Source organism: Agelaius phoeniceus, chromosome 6 (assembly GCF_051311805.1).
Source record: "Agelaius phoeniceus isolate bAgePho1 chromosome 6, bAgePho1.hap1, whole genome shotgun sequence".
NCBI lineage: Eukaryota > Metazoa > Chordata > Aves > Passeriformes > Icteridae > Agelaius > Agelaius phoeniceus.
In genome coordinates, this window is record NC_135270.1 from 40726435 (window position 1) to 40751884 (window position 25450).

Genomic DNA, 25450 nt, shown 5'->3' on the forward strand with positions numbered 1-25450 from the left:
AGCACGGCTGGAGGCGAAGCGGGGCCGGGGCCTGCGGGGCCGGGCCGGCCTCTCTGCGCAGGGGCGGGCGGCAGCCCCAGTCCGCTGCCGGGCACCGGCCCCAGCCCGCCGAGTAGCGGCCCCGCCGCCGCCGGTGCCGGCTTTTTGGCATCCCTAATCGCGGCTGGCCCCTGTGATTGGCTGCGCGGCTCTGACCCCGCTCGGGCTCCCGGCTGGGCGGATAAAAGGGGCCTGAGCCGGGGGCTCCCAGGCATTCCCGGAGCGGGCACCAGGGACCGCTGGCCGCAGCATGACGGGCAAAGCGGGCGCGGCGCTGGCCCCCAGCCTGCCCGGCAAGCCCAAGCCCGACGGCGCGGCCGCCGCCCCCGCCGCCCCGCCACTGCCTCCGCCGCCCCCCGCGGCTGGGGTCAAGTCCAACTCCGGGCCCACCCCTCCCCGCTGCACCGGCTTCGGCATCCAGGAGATCCTGGGCTTGAACAAGGAGCCGCCGTCGCACCCTCGGGCCGCCCTGGACTCTCTGCCCGCCGGGCACCTGCTGGCGGCCCGCTCCGTACTCAGTCCCGCCGGGGTGGGCGGCGTGGGCATGGGGCTGCTGGGCGCCAGCGGCATCCCCGGCTTTTACACCCAGCCCACCTTCCTAGAGGTGCTCTCCGACCCCCAGAGCGTCCACCTGCAGCCCCTGGCCCGGGCCCCCGGGCAGCTGGACAGCAGCCAGACGGCCAGCTCAGGTAGGCACGTCCCCGGCCCCCGGGGACCCGCTGCCCCCCGCCAGCACCGCCGCCCGCACCCAGCCGCCGCCCCCACCCCGTGTCCCGGCGGGAGGCCACTTGCTCGGCGGTGGAAGGGAGATTTCGTTTCGATCCCGAGAATGAGGAGAAGGGCGGGCGGGACCGTATTTTCCCCCGTCCGGGGCTGCGGCCGCGGTCTGATGGCGCGGTCCCGGTCGCCCGGCCTAGGGATGCGCAGAGCCCCGTCGGAGCGGCCCCGCGACCCCGTGTTGCCGGATAATTGGGGGTCTTTCGGCATCCTTTTCCTAGACGGCAGCAGCCTCCCACAACTCTGCCTACAGGCCCCGTTCCGCGGCCGCTTCGGGTCCCCCCAGAGCGGCAGGCAGCAGCGCCGGACCCTGGCTCCGGGGGCAATTCCCGGCCTCCCTCCGGCAGCGGCGCCCGTCCCGAGCCGTGCCCGTCGCCCCCGCTCGCAGCACGGCCCGCCGAGCAGCACGGCACCGGGCCCGGGCAGGTGGAGCGGCGCCGCGGGCAGGAGCGGGACCGGAGCGCGCATCGAAATACGGGTCCCCCATCGGTCCCCCGGTTGCTCCTTCGGGGCAAAGGCGGCGGCGCCCTGCCCTCAACACCCCCGGGCCGTGGCATCCCTGGGGAGCCGGGGGTGGCGGATAGGCAGCAGCTCTTCCCGGGGCTTGTTTTTGCTGGTTGGTAGCTCCATAAACCTCAGTTTCTCCCTCCCCGCTCCGGTGTTTCCGGGGCGCAGTCCGGGATCCCCGAGCTGGAGCAGGCGGTCGCGGTTGCCCGGCCGCGGAGCGGGGGCTGCAGCTTTCCCGTTTTCCTACGGTTTGGTTGAGCTCGCCGGGCTCTGCGTGTCAGCAGCGAGGCAACAGCAGCCTCAGCAAACGACTCTGGTGGAAAGAGGCGAGAGCTAGAGCCCGGTCCCGGCCCGGAGCCTTCCCTGGCTGGGGCGTACCGCCCCGAGCTGCCCGCACCGGATCGGGAGCGGCCCCGGTGCCGCGCTGGAGGGAGCAGCCGGCGTCGGGCCCCGTCCGCGGCGCGATCGCAACGAAATCTTCGGCCAGAGCCGGCGGAGGGAGCGGAGCCGGCGGGCCTGGCCCGGAGGACTCTGGCGGGGAGCGAACCCCAGCCCACAGCCGCTGCCTGTCTTTCCGCAGATTCCGAGGATGTCTCCTCCAGCGACCGAAAAATGTCCAAATCCTCCTTAAATCAGAGCAAGAAACGAAAGAAGAGGCGGCACAGGTAAGACAGCGGCGGCCCGCTCCCGTCGCCTCGGTCCCCAGGGAACCGGCCAGCGGCGAGCCCTGCCGCCCCGGCCCGCTCCGGCCTGGAGCAAAACATTCTTCCCGGCCGCCGGAGCGCCCCGGCACTCCTGCGGCTTCTTCAGTGAGTCCTTCCCTTTATTCTTTCTCCCTGTCCAAAATAAATCGGATACGGGGACGTGCCTACAGGGGGATTCGACCACAGGTGTAATTTTATTTAATTTTTTCTGGCTGCGGATCCAGATATTCCGGGTCGCAATCCTGTGCAGCCCATGAGCTGCGGTGGAATGCGGATCATCAGTGTTTGGAAGGGAAAATCATCAACCTGTCAGAATTAATAAAAGCCGTTTTCAGCTCCACATGCAGCAATCTTAATACTGGCTGTCAGCAAGATAGAATTCCTATCAATAATTTAAATATTTTATTACGTAAAAATAAATATTTTGCCAATAGATTAAATAGTAGGGAATCAGAGACAGCCTGCAAAGAAGCTGAAGAAGGCTGGAAAACTGTTTAAGGAAACGAAGATCCACTTTGGGATTTGGTTTCCTATAAGCACGGTCAGGGTAATAGACTTTGCCTGACTTCTCCCACAGTTAAAATGGAGTTGGTTTGTTTGCGCTTTATAAATAGAAACGAAAAATCCCGTGCTGGGTTCTGGCATTGCTGTGGCCAGAGAGCCAGGACAAAGGAAGGCCAAACACCATCCACTGAGGGTGATTTAGGAATAATTAAATCAATCCTGCCACGATGCAGGAAAGGTGGATTAAAAGACGCTCCAGTGAAAGCTTAGCAGGATGCGGGGTGGAAGGAGACCGACTATCCCAGGAGACACCCTGCTATGTGTGCAACAGGAGGCTCGGTCTGGAGGGCTGCTTTCCAAAGCCGGACCCCTCCCCAAGCAAATGTTCCCAATTTGGGTGCTGTGGAGTAAGTACGAGTTCATTTTCTTTGCACCCCAGACGGGGCTGGGCGATAACACAGCTGGGACTGGTATACAGGTCCCGGTCTGGATGAGAGATAGGAAACGAAATTCAGATTTGTTTTGTTTTCAGTTCTAGACAGAAACAGACCTGCAACATTTGTCTGTAGTTGAATATTTCGTTGTAAGCAATTAAGACCTGTAATTGTAGCGAGGAAGGGCTGGAAGATGACTGGCCAATAGCCTGCAAATAGCTGCAGGACAGAAACACCGAAAGGGCCAGTGGGTTGTGAATTGCAAAAGGGACGGGGACTACCCGGGCATGAGCTAAAAAGGGAAAACTTCAGCTGAATGTCAGCAAAACCCTCCCGCCGGTGGGGCTGGACAGGCTTCGGCGCTCTTGTGTGAGGAAGACGGAGGGGAATGCTTGAAATCTAAATTGGATCAAAATTGGAATAATTTTTCCTGTGGTCGCAGAGAGAGAAAATACATGATTCAGTGTGCCTCTGCTGTCCCTAGAGTTCACAGATTTGTCAGAGTTGAAGAAAAACTGTTTGAAAAGAGAATGGATTTAAAAGTGAATTTAAAGAAGGGTCTGATCGCAGGCAGGTCCCTTGCATTTGCATCCTGCTTTTGTTAGCATTATTATCGATCTGGTGGAATCCTTTTCATTTTGTATAGGGGAGGATATTTCTGATATTTTCTGTTTATGCTCTCTGGAACTGAAAGGCTTTTCTGAAATTTGGATGTATTTTAGAAAATGACTCTATTTCCTCTTTCTTTCTGGGAGATACGTGTTTTTTAGATTGATGGTAAATTTACACATTTACTTTGCACAAGGGCTGCAATTCGTTGTTGGGTTTAGGATTGTTTTATTTCGGTTTGGTTTTTTCGTTGAGGTTTTTTTGTTTGACTTGTTTTTTTGGTTGAGTTTTTTTGTTTTGTTTTTGTTTTGTTTTTTAGTTGGTTGGGGTTTTTTGTTTGTTTGTTTGGTTGTTGTTTTTTTTTTTTTTTTGCCATTGCAGTATTTTTAGCTTTTATCTAAAATTGTGCTTTCTCTACTGGAGGAGTTGAAGGGTGGGAGTTTTAACCCTCAGGGAGTGGAAGTGGTCCGAGACTTCTCATCCATCTGCTCGGGAGGGGCTTTCATCTGTCTCGGCTTTCCAGCTGCTGATTTTTCAATTTGGTTGTCCCAAAGTGAGAACTGGCTGTGTGGAGGCAGGTTGGGCTGCTGCCTGCCCAGGGCAGTCCAGGAGGATTTCTAAAGGATAATGGGGTAATGCAAACTAGCAGGGAGCAGCTAAGGAGATTTTGGAGTGGAAGCAGCTGGGGAGAGGCAGAGGAAGGGAGCTGGTCCTGGCTCTCATGGGGAAGAACTGGTGAAAAGTGGTGGGTTAGGGTGGAGAAAACATTTGGAGAATTCGTCCAAAGACTGAGACTCAAGGTGAAGGATTATTTGCTCTTGGAGATTTTAGAGGCTAAGGACCAGCATCTGGGAAAGGGCTCAGCACCTCTCCAGCCGGGGTGCTGAGGAGAGGATGTGATGATCCTCACGAGAGGCGGCAGAGTCTCCGATCAGCTGCCATCTCTGCGGGCGCTGGCTGCTGGGGAGGCACTGTCTCCAGAGGCAAGTCCCTGGAAGGGAAGGTGATTTGTAACTGTTAAAAATGCTGTCTTCTGGCATTTTCTGGTTCTCCTTTCACCCTGGCACTTGACCTTTTGTGCACAGAAACACAGGAGGTGGGGAAAAGCTATGTATTAGCCGGTCACTCGGGTTTCACTGTTTTCAGTGTCCGTTTCTCTGACTCTTCATCATCTTTGCTGCTTCTCGTGTTTTGATCAAAGAGTTTTACTCCCCTCAGGACAATCTTCACATCCTATCAACTGGAGGAGCTGGAAAAGGCCTTCAATGAGGCCCACTATCCTGACGTGTATGCTAGAGAGATGTTGGCCATGAAAACAGAGTTGCCAGAAGACAGGATACAGGTAATCATATCTCTTGGACCCCCTTATTGTGCTGCTCTCAGCCATGCTCATCCCTCCATGAAGAAAAGGTAGTGGCATGGGCAGGCTGACATTTTTCTGAATAAACTTCCCCAGGCTGTTCAGTCTCCTGCTTTTGATGGCAGGCAGTTTAGATATTCTTGGCAGATTTGTATTTGGTGTTTGTATGTCAACATGTGCTGTGCCTGGTGTGTGGTACTAGTGATCTGGGGCTGTAACGGAGGGGATCTTAAATCAGAGAAGGACAACAGGCATGCAAAAAAAGATGACAGTATTTCAAGGTCTTGGTAAAAGCAAGAAGAGAGCCTCCCAGAGACCATGTCTGAGTAGGCATTGCTGAAGGGAAAGAGCTCATCTCTGCTCCTTTGGCCACAGAAGGATGCACAGGGATGGCGTGGGCAGCTAGTACAGCTAGTACAGCTGTGGGTAGGATGCAGTGTGGGAATGATGGGTGAGTCCCAGCGAGATGTTTGCACCACATCTGCACTTTGACTGGATTTGCCTCATCAAGTGATGTTTCCCTGAAAGTTTCTGGGGATAATTCTTTGTTATTTTTTTATTAATCTGTTAAATTTTATTAGGGTAACAGCTTTTAACATTGAGGTTTTAGCTGCATGTCAGTCCTATCATGGTACTGTGAGGAGGTAGAACAAGGGGGTGTGGAATATCACTGCTGTGTGGGGAATCCTCCAGCAGGAAGGAGCAGCCTGAGGTGCAGGGCTGGGCCAGGACCAGCCTTTGGCATGCATTACAGCCAGAAAGCTGGAGAAGACTTAACAGCTGCTGTTTCCAGTGTGGGAGGCACACTGGACAGAGTTAACTGATGTTCACAAGGGTGGGCTCCAGCACCCCCTTTTGCCTCACTTTACCCCATGGCTTGCTCCCACCAGGTTTCTACACAAGGCACAGGATTGTAATGGCCAAGCCTTGAGCAGGTGGAGTTCTGGTCTGGCTGGAAGTTAACCTGCCCTGGTTCTCCACACAGTGGCAGTGGCTGGCTGCTGTGACTGGTGCACAGTAGTTTCTACAAGAGACTTCGTCCTACGTGCCATGTGGTGTTGGGAGGGTCCTGGTTTCCCTGGTTCCTCCTTCTGTTCCTCCCTCATGCATGCCCAGCACCCACCAAGCTGTGTCTTGAGCTTCTGCTCTTCCTTTGCTGAAGAGATGGCCCAGGAGGCTGCTCCCTTGTGGGTTTGGAATGTAGCTCAGAGGGCACTTAGCAGGATAACACTGATGCTGGAAGCTGCTGAGGTATGACCCTGCGCAGGGACAGGAAGATCCTCCAAAACAAAAGTGTAGCCTTTCTCCCCTCTGTTCTGAGCCCCCCTCACTACCCTTATTCTTGTGCTCAATCAAAAATGACATTTTAATAAAAGCAGCTCATGCTTCTTATCCCATTGACCTGGCAGGACTCCTGCTGATCTAACAGCTTGTAGATAACCTGTGTGCTAACAGGATTTCCACCAGTCTTCAGAAATAATGCCCCACCATCTCAAATCCTACCTGATGCATTAGGATTTTGCTCTGAGAAACAAGCCCTGATGCTTTGCCTTTAGAAAGAGTGAAATGGATGGATGGTCACTTCTCCACTTTTGATCCTGTAGGACATCAGGCCAAGAGAGGAGAGATTGCTGGGAATTTATTGTTGCCCACAGCCACAATTTGGTGCTGGGCTAGAAAGAAGATCCTTTGATTTCCCATAAAAGACCTTTCCAAGGAAGAGGTTCCTCTAGTGGCACAGTGTGTGTTGAATTCCAGAGGCCCCATTTCTCTGGCCAGAGCTGAGAGCATTCACTCTGTGTGAGGTGGAGTGAGATGTTGTGGCAGACAGTGTAGAGCTGACACAGCTTGTACGGCTTCAGCACCTGGAACGCCCTGAGTATCTTAACTGATCTGGAAATTAAATAGCAGGAAAAGTATCTTAGCTGTCCCTGACTGGTCTGCCCTGTCATTCTGCAGCTGGCTAATGAGCAACTGCTTAGTCTTCCTGTATTGCAGCTTTTTAACCTAGGAGGGCTCCTTACTGTGACCCCTCTGCTCTTGAGATCAGGTTAGACTTGGGCAGCAGAAGCACCCCAATGTATGGCTGTTCTGAACATCAGGTGTAACTAATGGCATGTGTATTCCAGAAAAAAGTGATTGTGAATAACAGTGATTGTAAATAACAGTTTTGCTGACCATGAAAGAGGAAATAATGAGAAACAACAGAATTTCTGTGGCATCTGTTGAGCACCTTGCCAGGGTGAGCATCAGGCTCACAGAGGAGTCCTGAGCACCACTGTTCTTCCCAATAGGTCAGCAATCCACTGTCCCTTACCACACATTCTATGAAATCTTCTTGTCAAGATTTTTTTTCTGTGACAAGCCATGGCAAGGTGATTCCCAACTTTGATCATACTTCTTGATATTTTACCTCGTATTTCTTTTCAACTTTGGGCCTTTTTGTTACAAGCCTAATTATTTCCCCTTGGTTATAAAGTTCATGCTCTTTAAATAAATGTAAGATATTTCTTCTCCTGGTCACTTTTGGTTTTCATCATTGCTGAAGTAAGTTGCAAAGATCTTTCCTTAAATCATCCTTCATAAATCACATGCTCATCTCTTAATCATGTGGTTGTTCTTACATGAAGCCATCCTGTCTGTCAGCCTTCCTGGAGATAAGAGACCCCATGCCTACAACTGCATGCTGGGTGTGTTCACACAGTTCAGCTGGACTTGTGGTCCTTTGCAGTCTTGGATTAGCACTGATCTGCTTGCTTCCTTATTTATTTCTACTATCTAATGCAGTTGCTTCAAACTTCTTTTAAACAGATTTTATTTTATGCTCAGGATTTTTCCTTCAGTGTTCTGGGTTTCATTTTTTGTTAACTTTGGCTGACAAGCATAAAAACATCCCTACCAGCTCTGACAGTGGTGAGAGGTGGGTGCCACACAGGGCAGCTATCTGGTGATGCTGAGCACTTTGTCAGTCTCCTGGGATTTTGAATGCATGTAAATTTCTTAATAACCCATGGCAAGAAGTTCTGCAGCAGAACTGCCTGAGTGCAGTAGATCTTGCTTTGAATCTCTTAGCATCATTTAATGCTCCTTGGAAGAGACAGCTTACCATGAATCTTTACTCCCATCTTCATAATATTTATAATTTCACATCATCACATTTTTTTCCTTGCATGAGTTTCCAGCTGCCTGAGGGAGCTGTATAGTTTTGCATTTTCATTGCAGCTTGTGGTTCCTCTCATCTTTCAGCAATCTCCTTCCTGTAGGTCATTAATGAAAGTGTTTTCTAATATTGTTGTGAGCATCATATGTTGTGGACTTCTACAGCATTTCATGTGGTTTCCCACTGGATCCTCACCTAAGACTGATGTCTACCCCTTATTTTCATTCATGGAATTATTTCTCAGGAGGTATTAGTCAAAGAGAAAGTAAATCACCTATGAAATTTGATGTGAAAGTGAAATTCAAAGAGGGCAATTGAAAGAATGATATATAGGAACTGTTTGCAGATAAAGCCTTCAGCAGAACACTACAAATATCCATCAGAGGCCAAGAAAGTTACTGGTTTAAGAGAACACTGAATACAGGAAAAAAATATTCAAACCCTCCATTTAAAGAGGATACGAAAGTGTATTTTTTTTCCAAGGCAGACACCCACTGTATGTGTCCTACTCCCACACTGAGCTGGCTGCTCCTGGAAGGAAAATGAACATCCTCCCATTGGGCAGCATGGGAAAATAATTTTTTATAATAGTGAGGTACTATGCACAAGTCACATCAGATGTCACTGTGGCCATTTTGCAAGATACTTGAAAAAGACCACATTCATCAATGTATTTGAAAGAATATTCATAGGAGTTGAAGTGCCAGTATTGGAATAAACCCTGTTTATTCCAGGCTGTTCTGTAAAATCCAAGAGAGGTAAGTAGATTCCTGTGAGGAAGTATATCCTTATTAAACATGATGAAGTATTAAAAATGTCCTGAGGCTGACAAATACTTAAATTGCTGTTTCTCATAACAAATCTCTTAAGTGTAACATGTAGATTTTACATAAGTTAACCCTATTGAATTTAATTATACATAACAGTTCCAACCTTTAAACTGAGTAGTTACAATATGAAAGTTCAGTAACAGTTTGATTTGGGGATTATTGAAATGATTGTGTATGTTTGTCCTTACAGTATGTGTCCTGCTGATCAAACAAATTGATTAATCAGTATTTAAAAAAAAATAAGATCCTGACTGCTATTGTAGGGACATTAGAGTCACCTTTTAAGGGAAGTAATCAATTTAAAAAGGTAATAAAACTGCTAAAAATTGTCAGTTCTTGTTGTTAAAAGGTGCATGGTAATTATTGGATGACAATTTTTGGGACAAATGAAATTGCTCACATAAGCAAAAGGAATCTCAAGAAGAGGCTGGTGCTGTGTGAGGAGTGGGGATTGTCTGTGCATCCAGCAAGCTTTGTCAGGCAGCTAAAAGGCCAATTTTGGCTAAAAACAAAACAAGGTCAATTAAATCTCTAATTGAAAAAGTATTGGTTTAGCTACCAGATTTAACACATTTCAGTATCACTGTGAAGCCCTTTAGGAGCTGAACAGGGATGGAGGAATCAGGAGGAGTAATCATTTAGAGGGAAGCAAGTACCAAGAGTGTTCTGCAAGGACAGAGGCTTATCTTCCTTCAGTTTTGCAAATAGGTTCCCTGTTTAGAGATAATTTGACAAGGCCTGAGGAGCCTGTACTGCACTGAGTGTGAGCTCAGGAGTGAAGCCACGGAGCTCCCTCAAGGAACATGACAGAAAGCATGAAGGAAAAATTAGTTTTATGCAGCTTTAGCAGCCCTGGCTTCTCCCTCTCCTGCCAGGTTTTCTTGCTTGTTGCAGAGTTCTGAGGTGTAGCCTGAATCCCAGGGTGTAAGTATGGAATGCTGTGATTGCTCCATGCAGCAGGTGACCTTTCCTGAATGTGTGCCTGGAATGGCTGCCAGAGCATTACTGAGTGCTGCAGAAAGTGGTGATTGTGGCTTTTCTAAGCTTATCACTATCACTCTAAGAAGTGAGGACCTGTCTACTTTTGTTAAAATTTTGGGTGACTGTCACACATGGAACAGAGCAAGGCCAGCATGAGGCACACTGCCAGTGGGTTCCAACTGGTACCTCTATACAGCATATTCATGGGGACCGTGTACCTGGAAGGAAATTGCCACACTGGGTAGGGTTGTTGGAGGTAGATTACCAAGGTGAAGGACAAGCCAAAATTGTTGCCATTGTTTGAGCCAACTATTTCAAAAGATATACATTTTAAGAGCTCTGCAAGCAGTTAATAATGAAATAGAGTTGAGCAGCTAGTGCTGGCTACCTTTGCCAATAATTCGTGAGCACTGGGGCAAGCCATGGCTCTGTGATACCAGATAAGTGTCATAAACTTCCCCTATGCTTCTAGAAATGTAGAAAGTGCACAAGTGAGAGTAATAAAACTAATCAAACTTAGTGGCTTACTGAGGATATTATTATGAGTTTCCATCATGGCATATGGTGCATCTTTGCCTCCATGTCTTTAATTGGTATGTTAGGAGTTCATCCACTTTTCTGCCTCTTCAATAACATGCTTGTTTAGTTGATCTAAATTCATATTCATTTCCATTTTTCAATTAAGAGTTGTTTAATTTGGCCCTTTCTCTAATGGATTGTTTTCATTACCCTTTATCTATGGCCTGTTTTCAGCCCATGTGCTAGAACTTCGTTTACAAGTTAATTACCAGAGCTGCAAACAGAGGGGCTGGGTGATGGGCAAGAGCAGGGGCCCAGGCAAGTTTTCCAAAGGGATTCTTGTCTGAAAAGTCTTACACCACATGTTTTTGGACAGAGAAAGAAAATGTGGTAAGAGAAAAGAAGGAAAATGGAGGGCTGGGAGTGACACTTTAGCTTAATGAAGTGGGGGCTCTCCTGCTTGTTGCTAGACCATGCAGATTGCCTGCTTATCTTGTGGGATTTTACCCTGCTACAGCTGGGGCTGCTAGGTGCAGTTTTAAAAGGTCTTTTTGGTGGAGAGGTGAAGGTATAAAGTTATGAATATTTTCTTTACCCAGGTACTGCTTTATCCCTCTCTGTTCAGTCCCTGAGTTGCTTTAGTCACTGATCAATTTTCTAAATGAAAGAAAAAACCAAATAAAACCAAACCTGCCTCTTCTTGCCTTCTGCTCTGTTCTTACAAGATGTTTATGGCTGTCCCAGGAGAAGGGACTGGGAATTTGATGTGCTTTTGCACAGAATTGGGAGGAAAACAGGGGCCTTTACTCTGCTTGTTCTCTCCCTAGTTTGGAGACACTATCAGCAAGGATCTGACCCCTGCAAGCATTGGGTCACACGAGTTCCCTGTGAGAGGAAAGATGGGCAGGAAAAATGGGCATTCTGAAGCCCATTTCTCTGGAGTACCTTGGTAAAGGCTTTCCCCATCATGTCCAAGAGAATCAGGAATGGCTAGGCAGGCATGATGCCAGGCTGGGACAACTCCTCCCTGCATTCATCTCCCCATTTTCTTGGTCTAACCAACAGTAGTTTAAGGCTAACACTTCTCTGAGTTAGCTTAGGCTTGCAGTTCCTCGATCACTTTAGCTCTTCTGGAAGTACCATCCCAAATCCCTGTGCTGGGAACACTTGTATTCACTTCTTCACTTAATTATGAACTTTCTTTTATCTCTTCTGATACCACTGCAGTTTTTCACATCTGATTTTTAAAAATAATTGGTCATCCCAGCAATTTCAGTAGTTAATTCCTCTCTGGCCTTATGACACACATCAGGCAGAGGTAACAGCTGATGGTTGTGTTCATGTTTTCCTTTAATGACCCTTTATTACAAAGTTTTCCTCCTTTCCTGGCTTTGAATAGAGATTTTTCTAACAGTTCAATAACACAGGCACTTTAGACACTCAGTTAATTTACTCTTCCCTTTATTTCTTAATGGATCTATTTCTCTCTGTAGTGTTTTTGTTTTACCCTGATAGATCTCAACAAGTTCTTCTGATTCTTCTCTGGAAGCACAAACCTGCTCTCCTTTTCATTGCCCTTCTCTGTGGGTGTTCTGTGAGCCAGGTTTTGCCCAGGCACTGTAGAGCAGTCCAGTCCTCAGCAGACATACCAAGAACCTCAATCTCCATGTGCATGAGGCTGCAGGTCCATCTGTGGAGCAGAAAAGAGGAACTGAGCACTGAAACAAACTGTTTCTACAGTATCTTACAACAAAGATGCCTTCCAGAGGATGCTTTATTGGAGGCTGTGAAAAAGCATTAGGTGCTCTTCTGTCTACCCTGAGTGTTACTATCCTGGGAGCAGCAGTGAGAGGTGTTCAGTTTAGGACCTGCCCAGTGTGAGAAGCACACTTGCTCCCTGCTTTCTCTCTCAACAGGTAGCTGGTAGGGTCCCAAATGTCTGAGCAAAGGCAGAGCTGAAACTATGGCTCCCACACAATTATTAGAGCTTTCAGCTGCAGCTTTCTCCTCAAAATTGTAGCAGGGGAATGCAAGCCAAGCACTGGTTGCCTTTCTGTGTGTTATATAAACGCTCATGCCATGCATGTTGCACACTCATAAGCATAGGGGTTATGTTCCTTCCCGGGCTAGAATTAACCTGGTGACTGACTCGTGCCTGGCTGCTGTAGCTGACCTGCTACAGTGTGGATGAGCAGCAGCACCTTGCCAGGCCAGGGTAGCTCCTACCTGTGCTGCTCAGGCAGCCCAGCACAGACAGGCTGCCCACCCAGCCTGGGTCACCTGCAGCTTTGGGATCCACGTGGCAGCACACTTTCTCACTGTGCTACCCTTTCCTTTCTGAAGACACTGCTTGGCTCATCCAGAGGGAGGGCTGAACTGTGAGTGTTGTTGAGAAAAAAATTCTTGGAAGGATCTAGCCATCCCATCCATGTGAACATGCATGATGAATACCTGTCATAGCCAGATGTGCCAGTGATGTCCATTCCAAGACAACTTGCTTTATGTCCATCACATCTTTCTGAAATCTCTGGGTCCCTTCACTCCCAGCCTTCCAACTCAGAGTGCCCCATCACTGTCACTACAACAACTGGCATTTGTTCTTTCACTGGATCAACTTCTTCAGCTTATATGATGACCATGACTGAGATCAAGGCTCAGTGTCTAAGTGACAGCTAAGGGAGATACTTGGGACTGTGCTGTCCTGGTGTGAGCAGCATTCCTGGCCAGCCTGCATGTCCCAGCTCTGCAGGTCACACCATCAGCAGTACTGTTCCCAAGCTGGTGGTGTCGACTGCAGGTGTCAGCAGCACAGCAGCAGCCAATGCCTGGAGCATCTGTTCTCTGCAGCTGGAAGATGTCATGTGAAAACCCCTGGAGTTGTGAATTACCCAAAGAAGGTTAAGGGTACCCAGAGCTGAGGAACCAGTAGAGCCAGGAGCAGACAGATCGTAGGAGTAGAGTGCTGAAGGCCCACCCAAGCTGGTGCATGGAAACTGATTACATCTTACAGCATTTTATAAAATGTCATGTTTGTATAGATATCTTCCAGCTAATGCTTCAAGGGTGCTTGGGGACTTTGCAGACTGTCCCCATGCATGTAAGGCTTGAGCCCTGTCTCAGCAGGGACTCCAGCAGTGGGCACCAGCAGTACTGCAGACACCATCTCTTGCTGGTGCACAGCCTCTGGTGCTGATGTGTTTTTCTGGAGAAGGTCAGAGAGCACCTTTGCCCTTTGCTCAGTGTCTGGGCAGGGCACCAGGGAGCTGATGCTGGCATGCAGGGGGCAGTCCCAGAGCACAGGCAGTGCTCCACAGCCTCAGGGGAATGCTGGCATCCTATGGTCTGATTTGAGGGCCCATTGAAAGGCATTGTGAAGGGGATGTGACATTTCTCCTCTGGCTGTCCTAACTCACCTTCTCTAGCATGAAAGTGATAATGTAGTGTGTCCCTACATGATTACAGAGTTCATTACTTACAGGTGTTTATGAAGATCTATGCTAAGGTTTCCTCTGTGCTAGAGGACCTGCAGAGCAGTGTTAGTGGAGGAAAAGAAGGCAAAATGAAATAATTCAGGCAGGATAGCAGCTTGGTTAATGGAGTCAGGTACTGTGATCACTTAAAGGATGGATGTGCACTATCACTGTTTGTGACAATGACAGATGTCTCCCTGGGTTTCTGTGGATTAGGATGATGACTGCACTCTTGTCAGCTTTCTTGTGACTATCATGCTTCTATGACCCTGATGTTCTTCTTGTTTTTCACTCAGCATGTTAGGAAAAGAGGAATTTGGGTGTTGATCTGCCAGGTCCCAGCATATGGGAGTCTATTCTGTAGTGCCAGCTAAGCTACTGGTCAGTTGGAATCACAGTGTGGCCATGGTGAAGTCAGTGTCTCAGAGATGCATTTGCTGTGCAGATGTTGTGCACACACAGACTGAGTGTGTGCTGAACCACTGATCTCACTGTGCTGACCCTGCACGTCGTGTGCACACTTGCTTTCCTTTGGGGAAGATGGGATCCCTGCAGCAAATGAAGCTCTTTGCTTTTGAAAGGTTACAGGAAGTGAAAAAATGTTGCCCATGAGGCCAGGTGAAAACCCCAGATTTACCAAAGGAACACAGTTTAAGACATGTTTCCTAGTGAAGAGGGATTTTATAGCTTTGGTTGCATAAGTCAGATAAATTGCAACAAACAGTTATTCTTGGCCCATGTAGTGCTTTTAAGAGCAGGATTCAGAGACAGGACTAGCCTGCAGGGCTGGTGGCATGGTAATACCATGCACATTTTTGCTGGGTGCCCATTAAGCCCGTATTCAATGAGTGCCCTGTTACTCTTTTAGCTTAGAGGGGACCCAAGCATGGTGCACCATCATGTCTTCACTCAAGAGGGATGAGCACTGTCTCACAGCTCATCTTGTATCTCTGGTTGGACCTGTTAGCCATGTGGGTTGGACACAACTCCAGCTTTTATCAGAAGGGCTCTTGCTATGTTATGTATAGGAATGGCCCTTTTTAAAGTGAGTTCAGCAAGCTCTTTCCCAGTGTTTAGCAAGAGGAGGGATGATGAGTCCTTTGATCAGCCATGCAGCCCATGTGCAACCTTTACTGCTCTCATTTAACTTCATAACCACTTTACACCTGCCATAGAAAGTGATGTCACCATAAACAGTACCAATAACTTTGATGTTACATTTGAAAAGACAGCAATAAACTGTTTCCAGGCTTACACAGGTGCTGCAGTCTCCACCAGCAGTCAGGAGGCTTTTCTGCAGTGATTGCTAAAACAGAGGGATTTGAGGAAGCCCCAGGGCACAGTCAGACCTCATGCTCTCCTGGCAGTCTGTTATACAGCCCCAGTATGGGTGGGGCCTTGCCGCTCTGCCCCTTTCTTCGGGGGCTGTTTTGCCCGCAGCTGTGCGCAGCTGCTCCTGCAGCCCGGCAGAGGCAGGCGAGGCAGTGTCTGTGTGTCCGTGTCCGTGTGTCCGCAGGTGCGGACGGGCACCTGCCCATGGCCATCTAGCGGACACTCAGCTCGTGCTGCTCTGGGCTTGTGCTCCACACACAAACCTCGCTCCTTGAAACCCCCTGTTGGAATGCTACGTCAGAGGCAGGACGAGAGATTGGTTGAAGCAAAATTTCACAATTCTCAAGCCTGGAATTTTCCTTTAATAGATGAGGAATGCTTGGGCAGGAATGCTTTCTATATAAAAAAAATATTTTTTTATATTATTAACAACAAAAAAAAATCCAATATAAATTCTCCTGGCTTTTTACTCTAGCTTGGAAAATAGCTGCCAAGAAAATGAATGTTACCAGTGGAAAATTTTAGGTTGAAAAAACCAGAAACAATACACAGGAATACCACAGATGTTTTAAAATATCCCTTCACTAATTCAGATTTCTGAATTATGGCTAACCTCAGGGAGATTTCTCTCTTCAGCAGACAATGTTTCAGACACTGATTTGGTAAACAAACTAATATGATGAATGTGGATAACAAGGATGTGTCAAGTCTTATGTCCCCTTGCAAAATGAGAGATTTCTCTTCCTACAATTTGCTCTTCTGCATCATCAATAATCTGGAGAAGTATCAGTTGTCATTTGTGATTCAGAGGAGGAAACTGTTGAGATTATCCTTGCCAGTCTTGAGTCCAAAATTCCCACTCCAAAACCCTTGCAACACTATAGTCAAGTACAGAGTGCCTGAACTTCTATTGCTTTGGGCAGTGGGCACTGGAGGTGAGTGTTAGGTGATGATTAAAGTTAGAAACATTCCCACTTTTCACAATACTGCAAGACAAACCTGTGCACTTTTCTCCATTGTTAATTTTTGGAGAAAAGTTTAATTTTTGGAGAAAAGTTTAATTTTTCCAGGGCTTCCTGGAGCAGTTTACCAGATTTCACAAAGGGTGTTTGTGTGAAAATAGAGGTGTGAAACTTTTTGGGGTGTAACACATTGGTCCAAAAGACACCTCTGCACATCATACTGTGACAGCTTTGCACAAACATACTTCAATCTAAAATTAATCAGAAGGTTTCACCACTGCCCATGAGGTGTGGAAGCAGAAGCACAGTCCTTTCACCATACCCTGGGCTGTGCAGCAGAGACCCAGATGAAAACAAGTGAGAAGCAAAGTGCAGGGTACAGAGCAATGCCAGTAAAGCATTTTTGCAAAGCTGAGCCAATCCTCAGGGTGGGAAGGGGAAAGAGGAAATGTGGACAAACCTAGACATTGTTTGAAGCAGACCAAATCTTACAGTCAGAGGAAGCTGTAGAGTAGATATCTCTGAGCAAGGACAATAAGCAGCCAAAGAATACCAAAACCACAAGAGATGTGTAAGGTGAATAAAGTGTAAGGGGGAAACCCTCTCCTGGAAAAGTGAGGTGCCAATACTAAATAACAGCATATTTGGATGTTGTGCCTGATGTGCCAACACAGCTGAAAATAGCTCTGAGTTACTAAATCACTGTGTAATTCAGCTCAGAATCAAGGCATGTGAAAATTTTGGTAACACATCGATAAATTTGAAGAAATCCCTGAGATCTTCTCGTAAATGAAAGCCCCACTGATGGAGCCATCTGAATGAGGACAAAATCATGGAAACAGGACACAGGGGACAATCCTGCTGATTTGAAATGGCATGAGGGCTGCCAGTGCCATGCTGGAGCTCATCACTCAATGTTCCTCAGAATGAGCTTGTGACAGAGATGCTTGACTGGGATCTGATCCCAGCAATACACAGTATTGAGTACCATTGGTTTCACTTCATTTCATGATGAAGCCTCAGATGAAGATATGGTTCCTAGTATTAAAGCTAGATGGTCAGTCTTCCTGATTTCTGTTCTGCTAAACATTCTGGGATTTCAAACTTTCATTTTTCCTAATCAAAACCAAGAAGAAATTCCCATCAAATGACCAAAAATTGATTTTGGAAATCTCAGAATGATCTTACTGAGATGTTGATGCAATTTTGATTTTCTCATTTGGCTTTAAAGCATAGATTTTGCATGTCTTAGGCAGCTGAGATTAAAATACGGCATTCAGAAGAAAGCTATAGATAATTTTGATTACACTTCCACTGGCTGGACACAGTTTTTCCTGTGTGATTGAATCAGCATTTTTTGATTGAAGATTTTCTACCAGCTCTAGTCAAAATTGGTCTGCCAGCTGGCAAAGCTTCTGCTGCCTCCAGCATTTGCGTAACACTGCCATGGAAAAGGGGATGCTCCAGGGTAGCAGGTTTAACACTGCCATGGAAAAGGGGATGCTCCAGGGTAGCAGGTTTAACACTGCCATGGAAAAGGGGATGCTCCAGGGTAGCAGGTTTAACACTGCCATGGAAAAGGGGATGCTCCAGGGTAGCAGGTTTTGTGGCAGTGGGCAGTGCTGGGCCAGGCTGAGACCCAGCCAGGGAAAAGGAAGAGGAGCATGAGGCAGGCAGGAATATGATAGGGGCATCAGGGTAGGAGGGAAGAGAAAGGGCAAGTGGTAAAAGCATCAGTAAAGAGGCCCCTGCAGCTCTGCACCCTGTGCTCTGGGAATGGGAGGATTGCATGACCTGGAGTGAGACCCTCTGCCAGCATCCTGCTGACTGCACAGCCAAGCAAACCCATGTTTCACACAGGCATGGAGGAGAGGGTGAAGAGAGGAAGCTCTGCATTCCTGAGGGTCTTTGCTTAGGCCCTGGAGGATTTGCAACCCTCCCCAGTCCAGGGGTTACAGACTGGCAGTATGAAAGTGTAAATCACACCGTTTATCATGCAGAGGAGATGACGTGGTGAAGCAGCCTCCTTCCTCAGCCTGGTAAAATCCTCTCTGACATGCACAGAGTGTCTTCTGCTGGGAGAAGCTGGGATCACAGCCACTGGGACCACCACCCCACCCATTCCACAGAGCTGTCTGGGGGAGCAGGCTGGCTGGGCTCCTGGGAATGGCCAAGGGTGGCTGTCACCAGTGCTAGCAAGCCACCCATCTGCCCACCCTGCAGTTCTGTCCCTACCATAAGGTTTCAGTGCTGGGCAGTTCTCCTCTGCACAGGTAGGAGAGATGATATTGCCTTGCCACCTGAGACCAGGACATCACTCAGTGGCATCAGTCTTATGGTCCCCATGGCAGAGCTGGGGGACTGGCACAGACCCCCAGTGCTCCCCACTGCAGCTTGAGCTCCCCCACAGCTACGAGTAGTGGGGACAAGAGAGGGTTAAGCTGTCAGCTCTGTAATGTTAAACAGGTGTCAAAGGCACCTCCATATATCTGCAGATTGAAATCAAATTCTTTGCAGTATAAAAAGATAAATTACCCAGGCGATTCCCGCCTCATCCCACTCATCAGGCCAGCGCCAGACGGCAAGCAATTTTTTTTTTTAATGTGCTAACGACCTAATCAAGCAATCAAGTCGGAGAAGATTGCGGAGTGACCCCGAGCATCCATCTGCCAGCGAGACCCCGACATTCATTTCCATTCTGCCGTGTACTTTCCGGGAAAGGGAGGGAAAAAAATAGAAAAGAAAAAAAATCCTAAACAAATTAACACCCAATTTTCTGTGAGTCTAATTAGTTAAATGAGGAGGTGTTTGGGGTGTCCACCGGGAGGGAGGGACTGCCTCTCGAAGAGGGACCTGGTAACTCCGTGGCATTAATTAGCGCAGGTCAATGGCGTGGTTCCCTGGGGACCAGCTGCTTTAATTTCCCGTGATATTTCAGTGCCTGAGGCCCATCGATTCAAACTGAAATTAACTTATTTTTCAATCAGGCCTGGGCTGCCCCTGGGGCTGACTCTTCCTTTGCCTCCTTCTGAATAGACCTCAAGCAATTTTTCATCTAAAGCTGATGCCTCTGCTCGGGGGGAGAAGGGAGGGGAGCCGGGGAGGGAGGAGGGTGAGGGAGACAAGAGGAATGGAAATCGGAGAGAGAGCACTAATAGATTTCTGCGAGTATCACCCCCTCCCTGCCATTGCTGCCTGCCTCTCTGCTCACTGCCCCCCAGGTCACAGCTCAGAGATTATTCTGCCAATTTTCTGAGAAGATGAGGGGTTTTTCAAACTGGGAATTCAGGGCAAAGCGCACAGATCAGCTTCCCCCTTCTTTCGAGCATCCGCCCCCATCCCAGCCCTCCCTGCAGGCACCGCTGCCTGCGGCCCTGTACCGCTGCTCAGACACACAGCAAATAATAAAAGAAAATCCCAGGCACGAGAGCCAAAAGCCACTAGAAAAAAGACGTTGCAATGGCAAATTAATTACATCCTGTGGAGAGGGATGGGACCTGCTTTCACGCTTGGCCCTCTCCACTCCTTCAAGGGAGGGAGGGAGAGATACCCAATGTCTGTTGCATGGGGGAAGAGGTTGTATTGCCTTTGGGATAAACATCCACCCATCTGCTTTCATCATGCTGCAGAAGTACATGCAAGTTCCCACGTGGGAAGGGGCCTGGCATGCCTTCTCCATGCACAAAACCCGTGTCCCTCCTTGCTTGCTCCAGGTTTGGTTCCAGAACCGCCGGGCCAAATGGCGGAAGAGGGAGAAGTGCTGGGGCAGGAGCAGTGTGATGGCTGAGTACGGGCTCTACGGTGCCATGGTGCGTCACTCCATCCCGCTGCCTGAGTCCATCCTCAAGTCTGCCAAGGATGGCATCATGGAGTCCTGTGCCCCTTGGCTCCTGGGTAAGAGAGCAACCAACTTCATGGGGGATGGCAAATGGGTAGAGACAGGGGGATGCAGGGAAGAAATCAGAGTCATGTTGAAAATAGGTGAGGGGCAGCAGGGCAAGGTCCCCCCATCCTGCCACCCTCAGTGCCTCTGTCTGCCAACGACCCTTGTTAAAAGGGTTCCATCAAATTCCTGCTGGACCTTGGATCATGACCTGCAGAATCTGCCTGGACACAAATTTGCCCACATGCTCAGGCTGGTGCTAGCCTTCCCGTCCCATGGCTCAAGCATATTTCATGCCCAGCTCTGAGCAGGGGCTCCAATCCTTGCCCAAGGCAGGAGGTCATCCCAGTCTCACTCCTCCAGCCCTGTGATGTTGGATAGGGTGCTAGGACTCCCAAATGCTCTGTCTTTGCCCAAGTTTCACTTGGTTTTCTGTGCAGGCATGGAGATAGCAGCTACCCTGTCACACTCCTGCTCTTTGCTTCCCTCTTTCTGACCTTCCAGGCTGGTTCTGCCCCAAAACTAGTATCTGGCATCTTGACAATGGGCTGTCCTGTCCTTATGTCTGTGTGAAACAGAGAGAGGCAGAAGGGTGTTTGTGGTTTGACACAGAAATAAAAATATCCCTCCTAATGAGGGATCTCCTTCCCCAGCCTCAGTGAATCTCAGGCAGCTATGCTGCTGTCTGAGACCCTCATCTCCATGCAGGAACAAGTTAGCTTCAGGTTCACAGAGAGAAATGAAGGGGAGAGTAATTATAGACCTTTGGGACCAGCCACAGTCCACAGGTGCTGGGCTGCCCTTGTGCGGGGGCCAGAGCGAGTGGCTCGCCATGACTGCTGTGTGAAGCAAGGGTTTCTGCTTTTCCTTAATTCTGGCCTCTCTTTATCTTTGCTGTTTTCAGTTCAAGATGGCTTTCCCATGCCCAGGCGCTTTTCTAAACCCGAATACCAACAATTCTTTTTAGGGATGCACAAAAAGTCTCTGGAGGCAGCGGCTGAGGCGGGGAGGAAGACAGAGGTGGAGCGCCAGGCCCTGCCCAAGCTTGACAAAGGTGACAAGGAAGAAAGGGGTCCTGATCCCAAAACCACCATTTCCCAGGAGGAACTGAGAGAAAACAGCATTGCTGCCCTCAGGGCCAAAGCTCAGGAGCACAGCACCAAAGTCCTGGGGACCATTGCCGGGGACAGCCCAGCCCCAGGCAGGAAGCCGGAGACAGGGGAGGAGGCGGCCGTGGCAGAGGATGAGAGACAGACGGAGAAACTGAACTCATCGCAGAAGGAGGAGAAGCTGATCTAGGGGGAACAGAGGTGGCAGAAGCCAGCCCCGACAGACACTGTGTCCTCTGGGGGCCATGCTCCTCTTTGGACTGCCAGGTGTCCCTGGCCACCCCTGCCAGGGAGAGGGGTCCTGGTCTCTGTGTTTGGGGCTGCCTGGCAGGGGTGCCCACTGCCTGCTCCCCTTGAGCATACCTCTGCTCCTCGCTCCTCCACCCCACCAGGCCTTCCTCACCCCCCACCCCTTCCTTCTGGGGAACTGGGAAGTGTCACATCATTGCTGCCACCAATGACACTAAGGCTCTGGTCCCTTCAGCCTCACACCTGGCTCTGGGGCTTTCTCCTTCTGCTGCAGCCCCAAACCCCATTGGCCGTCCCGAAGCAAGCCTATTCCCTGCTGCCATGCTTCTCCTTGGTGCACATCTCTGCCCAGTGCTGCCCAGGCCCCGTCCCCTTGTGCCCTGTCCCACGTGCCCCAGGCAGATACATCACCTTCTGCTGGCCATTGCCTCTGCCTGTGGCCCAGGCTGCAGCAGAACAAGCCCATGGCACAGCTTGCATGAAACCATGACCATCCCTCTAGGGCGGTTTGCATCTTCCACCCATCTCTCCCTGCTCAGCACCAAGGTCTGTGGGGAAGGGACTGCAGCTTAAGAGCAGTTATGTTTTGCCTCTCTTTGGCAGGGAGAGGCAGGTTTAGCCCACAGGCACGACACCCTGGTCCTACCTGGCACCCTGAGCTGACCCCAGCCCATTTCACTGGCTCCTGCAGGGCTGGGTCTGACTCTGCACCGAACACCAAAACCCTACACCCCTGCAGAGGGGATGAATGGTGAATTTATTTATTGAATACATTATTCTAGGTGAGACAACAACATCCACCTAATGTATTTATTGAATTAAATTTGTCCAGCACACCCTCTGAGCGTTAAAGGGAATGACAGCCATGCACATCCACCCTGATACACCCTGTAACGTGTACACACATTCCATAGGAGCACACGCAGACCCACACATCCAAACTCACTCCTTGGTACCATCACCTTCCCACCCCAGTAAAGCACTATTCCCCCTCCGAAAGCCGTAGGACAGTGACTTCCAGGTGACCCTTTTTGTCCTGCTTTCAGCTGTGAGCACCCTTTCCCCAGAGCTACTGTTTCTCTTCCATCAGAGGTTAAGCCCAGACATCCAACCTGTTTGTCTTTGTCCCCCGATCGTTTGACGTGTTAGATGATAGCCCATGGAGTGTAAATAATGTATATACAGTGAGAAAATAATTCAGTATTGAGGTGTTTGAGATATGGAGCTGTAACAACTTCTAGTCATCCAGCATCTGTGATTTATGTGCCATTTTCTGTAAAGATATGAAGAAGAATAAAGCTAAACAGGAATACTGTGTATGAGTCCAGTCACCAATTTTCAAGGAGGGGAGTTCAGCCAGAGCTCAGAGGGAGTTGGATGTCATGCTGTAGCCAGACAGAGGTAAGAGATCCAAAGCAGCCCAGAGGTCTGCACTTTCCTCCCCACTGGGGCATGGAAGAAATGGGGCTTGGGTCTCTCTCTGCAGTGAAATACAAAACTGAAAAGTGTGTGCTTGTGCTTGGAGCAGAAGTCACAGCATACAACTGGTAAAAGAACAAGTCCCTTCAGTGTCCAGAGCAGCAGTGGTGCTTGGGGTCACCCCATATCACATTGCCCTGGTGTTCAAAGAGTCAGACAGACCTCCAGACAGGCTCAGCCTCTGCCAAAAACAGGCTGCAGGGCCCCGCTGGCCTGAGGACCTGGGGCAGCAGCCAGACACCACAAATGCAGGGGAGCTGGTTGAGAGGGAAGGGCACCCGGGACTTACAGCTAGGTGAGCTCCAATTCAAGAGCAATGGAAGCCTATTCTGGGTTACCAGGCACAGTGGGTTTAGTGGTGGCCAAACACCAATGCATCCTCTAGAATTATTAACTCATTTCCTGCTGTGAGAGGGATTAGGAGGAGGGCAAAACAGGCTCAAAACTTTAAAGGGTATAAATAAAACTTTATTAATAGAATTAAAAGAAAAATATAAAAAGAAAATCAGAATAAACCTTCAGAACACTTTTCCTCCCCCCACACCCTCTTTTCTTTCCCACTGAAAATGTAAAGAGACAAAACCTGAGACTTTCAGTCAGTTTGTCACCTCTAAAACAATCTTTCTTCAGTTCTCTTAGGGAGAGGAGTCTCTCTTGCCACGCTATGGAGACTTCTCCACAAGAAACGGTTCTCTCATGGTTTTAATTTCCACATATAGCAAGCAGCCACCTGGAAATGTGAAGTCCCTCCCATCTCTTGCAGCCTTCCCACAGCCTGTGTTCATGGGCCATGTCAACTTATAGGGTACTATTTTAAGGATGAGCAAAAGTTCTTTTCATCCATCTCCGGGAACAGAGGTTTTCTTCTTTCTGTTCCTGGGCAAGGTTTCTTCTCTGTCTCATGTCTCTCTGTTCAAGCTTCTCATTGGATCACAGCCACTGCAACATCTGCTTATTTCAACACGGATTCCCTCCAATGCATTCCGTGAATTACAGGGAAAAAACAAAGTCTGATACATCAAATGTATCTTCATCATAGCCTTGCAAAAGAATTTCAGCCCAAAACTAAGGCATCTCTTCAATCCCCTCCCATCTAGAATTTGACTCCTTCCTCACTGACTTCAGCGTCCCATGTTGTTCTTCTCTACGTGTCTTCACCCTTTCCTTTTCCTGATTCAGGAGAGAACTGGTATTTGTAGGCTTGTTTGTTCTCAAGCTTAATCAATGAAACAGTTTTTATAGAGCTCTGCAGTGCTGAAAGGTTGATCTCATCCAGGCTCTGCATCAGAGAGATCGCTCACTGCGCCTCTCGCTGCTGGTCATACGCTCTCCGCCAACACTGTGCGAGTCGTGCCGGCCGCTGGCTCTTCTCAGTGCTTTTCTTCACATGGAGCACTGAAAACAGGAAAAGCTGCTGCTGCCATTTTTGTCCTTATGTCCACAGCATGGCTGGCTAGAAGGGACTAAACAAAGTTCATTGTGAGCCATGCTGAGGAGCCACAGCCGTGCGCTGCTGTCCTGGTCGTGCCAATTTTGGCTGTGCAGTCCCGACTATGTGGCCGCTCCCGGCTCGGGATGACAGTGGCCACTCCTTGCCCTGGCTGCTCCTGGCCTTGGGGCTGCACATGGGGCCAACTGTGGGGTCACTCCCTGCGCTGGTCCTGGTCTCGTGGTTGCACTCAGCGTTGGGATGGGCCCCGTCAGCACGGCCTGGTGAAGCCGCTGGCAAAAAAGGACCAGCAGGCTCTGCTGGGGAGGGGCCCCAGCTGCCTCACTGGCACAGGGCCTAGCAGGCTTCCCGGGAAGGGGCCAGTGCCACAGCAAAGCCCAGCGCAGCCCAGCCCAGGCAGGCATCTGCTCACAAGCCAAAAGTCGAGAGAGCTTCTGCTGGCCTTCGGTCGTTCGTATTTAAACCCGCTTTTCTGCAGAGGCGTGTGCAAGTCTTCTTGAGTGGTTTAACCGCGTATCAATCTTCAAACCTGCCAGCTGATTGGCTCTCCAAACTAGCCAGCTGATTGGCTCTCCAAACTAGCCAGCTGATTGGCTCTGCCAGGCCCCCAGGGACCCGCCCCTGCGGCCAGTGGGCTCCTGCCCAACGGAAGGCAGCCTGTGTTAGAGCAGGACGCCAGGTAAGGAGCCACCAGCCTCTCTCTCCCTGAGAGAATCCGGGAATGGTCTGCTGCAAACACCTAATGTCTTCCAGGGACAGGAAAAATGCTGAGGTGCATAGGAAATAAGAGACTTGTGGAACAATGAGGCTGCTTGGCCTGACTTTGTGGAGAGGCTGTAGGCCCAAAGGTCTGTGTTTCCTCAGGGGACAGGGCCCTTGTAGGTCCCGCCAAGCTCGGGGTGGCTTTGATACAAAACAGGTGTGTGGTCTGGGATGAGTGCACCTGATGGGAAATGGTGGCTGTCTCCCACACTGGTGTCCAGCCTGTCCACCAAACATACCAGCTCCATAGATGGTGAGTGGTGTTGCACTTTGAAGAGCAAAGAGGAGATCTACTAACCCTGTCATCTCTGCTGTTGATTCCTTAGGTGT

The 25450-nt window shown here is 49.4% G+C and overlaps 1 protein-coding gene across 1 annotated transcript; it reads left to right on the plus strand.

The window, feature by feature from the left end:
* The first annotated feature begins 289 nt into the window (after positions 1-289).
* Positions 290-21370, plus strand: VSX2 (visual system homeobox 2). The gene is made up of 5 exons (XM_054635805.2): positions 290-728; positions 1904-1988; positions 4793-4916; positions 19902-20082; positions 21039-21370. Exons 1-5 carry the CDS (start codon positions 290-292, stop codon positions 21368-21370), a joined length of 1161 nt encoding a protein of 386 aa, XP_054491780.1.
* The last annotated feature ends 4080 nt before the right edge of the window (positions 21371-25450 follow it).